At 37.6% G+C, this 5,109-nt stretch overlaps 1 protein-coding gene across 1 annotated transcript; it reads left to right on the forward strand.

The window, feature by feature from the left end:
- The first annotated feature begins 2,324 nt into the window (after nucleotides 1-2,324).
- Nucleotides 2,325-3,410, forward strand: LOC107134446 (upstream-binding factor 1-like protein 1). Its single transcript, XM_015476549.1, has one exon. It carries the CDS (start codon nucleotides 2,331-2,333, stop codon nucleotides 3,408-3,410), a length of 1,080 nt encoding a protein of 359 aa, XP_015332035.1. The 5' UTR covers nucleotides 2,325-2,330.
- Nucleotides 3,411-5,109: the final 1,699 nt, after the last annotated feature.

Consider the following 5,109-nt stretch of genomic DNA (forward strand, 5'->3'; position numbering starts at 1 on the left):
GAGAGAGAGAGAGAGAGAGAGAGAGAGAGAGAGAGAGAGAATATCCAGCATTTAGAGGTGTTTGTAATGTATTCAGGTTATAGAAAAGAAGTCAATTGGATCAAGAATGCACTTGACCTTTTGCCATTAAGCTAGTAATCTATCCTACAGAAATCTAATCAGGGTGGGGCTTTAAGGATCACAACTAATATAAAAGCTTCTCAAAGAAAAATTATGTTCTCTTTACAGGCATTTGGAGTTGGCTAGAGTGTGGAAGCCTCAATAGGTTGATCTCACATCCAGAGATCTCAGAAGACACAGAAACCCTGAGCCAGCTGAATGAATATTTGTGCAAGTGCTGCCAAGACAAAGTAAATTGTCTTCAGGTGAGTACTGGGTTCTGAGTAAATGAACTCATACTTTCTCTCTTAAGTTTTTTTAACTCAGTTTTCAGAAGGCTTCCCAAAATAGATGCTGAAGTCTATTTAATAAAAATCATGTAATTATTTTTCATTCACACATTGTTTTAAAATATAGAAGTTAATGTATTTTATTTTACATTCCCTGTGTATCCAAATTATAAATTTATGGAGAAAAAAATTCTTGATGTTCTGTAGCTTTATTTGGGAATGGGATCTGAGCTTCACTAGAAAGCCCTGAAGAATGTGCAGCATGCTATTTTCAGGAACTTCAGGTTTTAGCTTTGGTCTATAAAGTGCCCAATGGCAAGCCAGAATCTACTGATGGCTGTGGAAGGATGACATTGGTGAATCAATGAGGTGCCAGAAATGAGAGGGTTTTCAGTATTTATTCCGATTTAGAAATGGGAAGTTTGATGACCTCCAGTCATTCATTTTTTTGTTTTGTTTTGTTTTTAGTTGTAGCCGGACACAATACCTTTATTTTATTTATTTTTATGGGGTACTGAGGATCAAACCCAGCACCTGCCATATGCTATGCAAGTGTTCTACCACTGAGCCCCAACCCCAGGCCCTCCAGTCATTCATTCAAAAGCAAACTATATTGGAAAACACTAGCTGCCATTTAAACTTGGAGTTCTTGTATTTCCAAAGGTGGATTACCTCGTAAATAGTGAGTTTGATATGACTGTGGGGTGCATTGCTCTTACACACTTCTTTTCCAATTTTAATTTTATACATGTCTTTTTGAGTATAAAAACTCAAAATATATTGTGTACTATTGTTATTCTTAACAATTGCCACTTACAAAATAGTTGGTGGTTTAAGACAAATAATGTTTTTTTTCTTTCCAAACATTTCAGAATAAGTTGTGACCATAAACACAGAGTATGGAATTACTTTTGCATTTACTTTGCAACTTTGTTGGGTAATTGTCACTTTTATCCCAGTTACTTTCTCTGTTCTATGATTAAGTTTGTTTTTATTCTCATTTATCTAACCACATTGATGATGAAGTATTGCATTATGAAAGACAAGATTGGTAATTAAATAATAGCTTCCAGATCCGCTATACATTGAAATTCTTTTAGGTAACAAATGTTCTGAAGAGACTCTCAAAGAGGCAGTACTTTCATTGAAACTACAATATAAGAATTAGAAAGCCAGGTAAAGCTGTAAGTATTGTAATTCTTCTGAAACCTTACCATTTGAAAGGAGAGATAGTATGATTTTCTAGAAAAGTTTTGTTTGTGATTACCAGGGTCTTGAAGCATCTGTTCATCAGTCACAGGTTGCATGTCCACCTTCTACCCATAGACCATGATTGAGGCATTTTTGGGGTGTTCACTGCAGTTCATTGGATTATGTTGTTTCCAACTCCTTAGCTTCACCATTACTGATACCTATTTGGGCTGCCTTTAGAAGTGCCTAACTTAGGGCACGACAGAATGGAATACATTTCCCTTTAAGCCAGTTCTCTTCATTGTGTCTTTTTATTTGGTCTTCAGGGTATTTATGTTATCTGAAGCTTTTGGAGTGAGTAGACTGCATTTGTGTTATTTTGTTTTATTTCAAGGAGGCTTTGCCAAGATTTTGGAAGCAGCCTGGCTGGAGAGGTAGAGATTTCAAATATTGCACATGCATCATATAAAAAGCAAGCATAAATTTTATTTTAGATGTAAATATTCTTCCATTTACATTGTTAACTTTATTCAAGCAACATATTCAAGTGAGGTTTGGTTATTTTCATTAACAACTAATGAAAGAGAATAACCCTCTTTCTCTTTCTGTTTAGAAATACAATATCACACATACTACAGAACTTCTAGGAATAATTTATCTGCTGAGTTGTGAGACTGGAGGAGTTTGAGTTCCTGTTGAGACTTTTTCAACAACTGAGACTTTTTCAGTGGCCCAGAGAGAAATCTCAAAATGGCATCATACCGCAGCCAAGACTGCTGGTCAGACAAAAACATTCTGAAGTTACTGGAAAATATAGAGAATAATGTTCAATGCAATGATAATGAAACATTCAAGACAACCCTTTCAAATATGGACTGGGAAAAAATAGCTTTTAAGCATTTCTCTGCAGAAATGTGCAAAGGCAAGTGGTTAGAGATTTCTCGTAAATTGAGGAAGTTACGTACATTGAAAGAATTAGTTCTGGAAGCCAAAGAATGTGTTAAAATTCCCACAAAATGCAAAAAATATGACAAACATCCAGACTTCCCAAAAAAACCCCTGACTGCTTACATCCGCTTCTACAAGGAGAATTGGGCCCAGTATTCCCAAGAGCACCCTGAGCTGAACAACAAGGAGTTGACCAAGATCCTGACTGAGAAATACAAGCAGCTGCCAGAAGAAACAAAGCAGAAATATATTGAGGATTTTCAGAAGGAGAAACGGGAATTTGAAGAAAAACTGGCATGTTTCAAAGAAAATCACCCTGATCTAGCTCAGGTCTCCAAAACATCTGATGTCTATAAGAGGTGCCAAACCAAAGCCAGAAAGAAGTTACAAGGAAATGTAAAAATTGTGACATCTCTAACAGAAACTGATGGATTTTCTGAGAAGGTGAAATTCCATGGAGAGCCCAAGAAGCCTCCCATGAATGGATATCACAAATTTCATCAAGATTCATGGTCTAGTAGGGAGCTGCAACATTTGCCCCTGAGGGAGCGTATGGTAGAGATTGGGAGGCGCTGGCAGCATGTCCCACAGAGCATGAAGGAACAATATACAAGACAGGCTGAGGAGTTGCAGAAACAGTATAGGGTGGACCTGGACCTCTGGCTCATGAGTTTGTCACCAAAGGAGTATGCCTCCTACAAAGAGACTAGCTATGGGAAGCGTAAAAACATAACCAAAGCAGGAGGCCCAAACCCCAAGTTCAAACGAATAGACCAACAGTCCCCATCAGCTGAAAGTCTGCAAGAAGGCCTTGAAAAGAAGCAGGGACTGATGTCTCCAGGGAGGGACTCACCCAACACTGCTCAGATGGAAATCAACTAACAACTATCATCCCTCATAAGGGTCAGCAAAGAACAAGTAGAAAGAGGATGAAGGAAGTGACTCCATAGACTCTAGGAGTGGAAATGAAACTGGATGTGGTGGGTCTGAGGGTAGTGGCTCTAATCATCTCCCTGGGGCAATCCTTAGACTTAGACTTCATCTTTGTTCATACTCTATGTTGTTATGTTGAGGGAACTATCAACAAAAAGGAGTTCAGGTTGGAAAGAAAGAAATGTGGATCACTAGTATCTATGACAGTTTTGTAAACTGGGAAAGGAAAACCCATCTAGAACTATGTGTGTGTATATATATATATATATATATATATTTTTTTTTTCTTTTTTCCCACTAGCAATATATGAGTGTACCTCTTCCTCACATCCTTGCCAACATGAATGTGTTCTCTGATATAAGGACGCTGATTCATGGTGTGGTTGGGAGGAGGAGCATGGGAGGATTAGACAAACTCTAGATAGGGCAAAGGAGAGGTCGGGGAAGGGAAGGGCATGGGGGTAGAAAAAATGGTGGAATGAGATGGTCATCATTACTTTAAGTACATGTATGAGGACACAAATGGTGTGAATATACTTTGTATATGACCAGAGACATGAAAAATTTGCTCTATATATGTTATGTGAATTGCAATGCATTCTGCTGTCATTTATAAAAAATAAGAATAAAAGAAAAAAAGATTGTAAGATTACAGAATGAGATAATTGTGCTATGGAATGCACACAAAACTACACTGAGTATTCTTGAAGTAAGTTTTGCTTTTACTTTTAGGCTTCCAGTAATGATAGGCAGCTACCCATAAACCTGTGACACCCGCAATCTGTGAAACTGTTACTCAGGATTGTTGGAATGAATCTGGAGTGAGAATTATTGCGTGGTTCTTTGGGTAGGTACCTTAAAAAAAATGTACCAACTCCTGGTATCTCTCTCCCACCTGGGAATGGGCAGAATTATACAGGCAGAAATATCTGTGTGTGTGTGTGTGTGTGTGTGTGTGTGTGTGTGTGTACTCAATACTCTTTGCTATTTCCATATTTTGCTCTCATGAATGTTAGCATCAAGGTAGTTGTATCATTTTTATATGAAAAACATTGAGTTTTTTGTGTTTAAGTTGTTCTTAACTATGTTTTTAGAATTAGTTTCTTAACTGAAACATTAAAGTATAAAAATTGTACATATGCATGAAGTGCTGTGTTATGTTTTGATATCTGTATACACTGTAGAATTTTTAATTAGGTCATATCTATTTATTTCCTCAAAATGTTATCATTAGGAGAATACACTTAAAATCCTTCTGTCTTGTTTTTTGAAATGTACAGAACTCCCCTTGTTTCTACGTATTCTAGTTACTATTTATATTTTTTTTCTCAGTTAACAATCATTTTCAGATAATAATGGCAACATTTCCAGTTGCTGCACCTCTGCTGTATTTTCTCTTCTAAATATGTTTTAGGAACCAGAACAATGTCAAGAAACACCAGTGATATGTTCTGGATTTTATTCTGTCTTTTAAGCTAAAGCTTACTTGTTATCTAATGATAAAAATCATGGCAATTGCTGCCTCCAGGGCCAGTTCCTGTGGAGGATGCTGCAGAGTCTGGTCTGCACGGGGCACTCGGGGTCCCCCTGTGAACAGGCGGTGGCAGGGAGCAGGGGGCCTGGCTGTAGGGTGGGTGGGGGAAGCAGG

Source organism: Marmota marmota, unplaced genomic scaffold (assembly GCF_001458135.2).
Source record: "Marmota marmota marmota unplaced genomic scaffold, marMar, whole genome shotgun sequence".
In the NCBI taxonomy this organism is placed as follows: domain Eukaryota; kingdom Metazoa; phylum Chordata; class Mammalia; order Rodentia; family Sciuridae; genus Marmota; species Marmota marmota.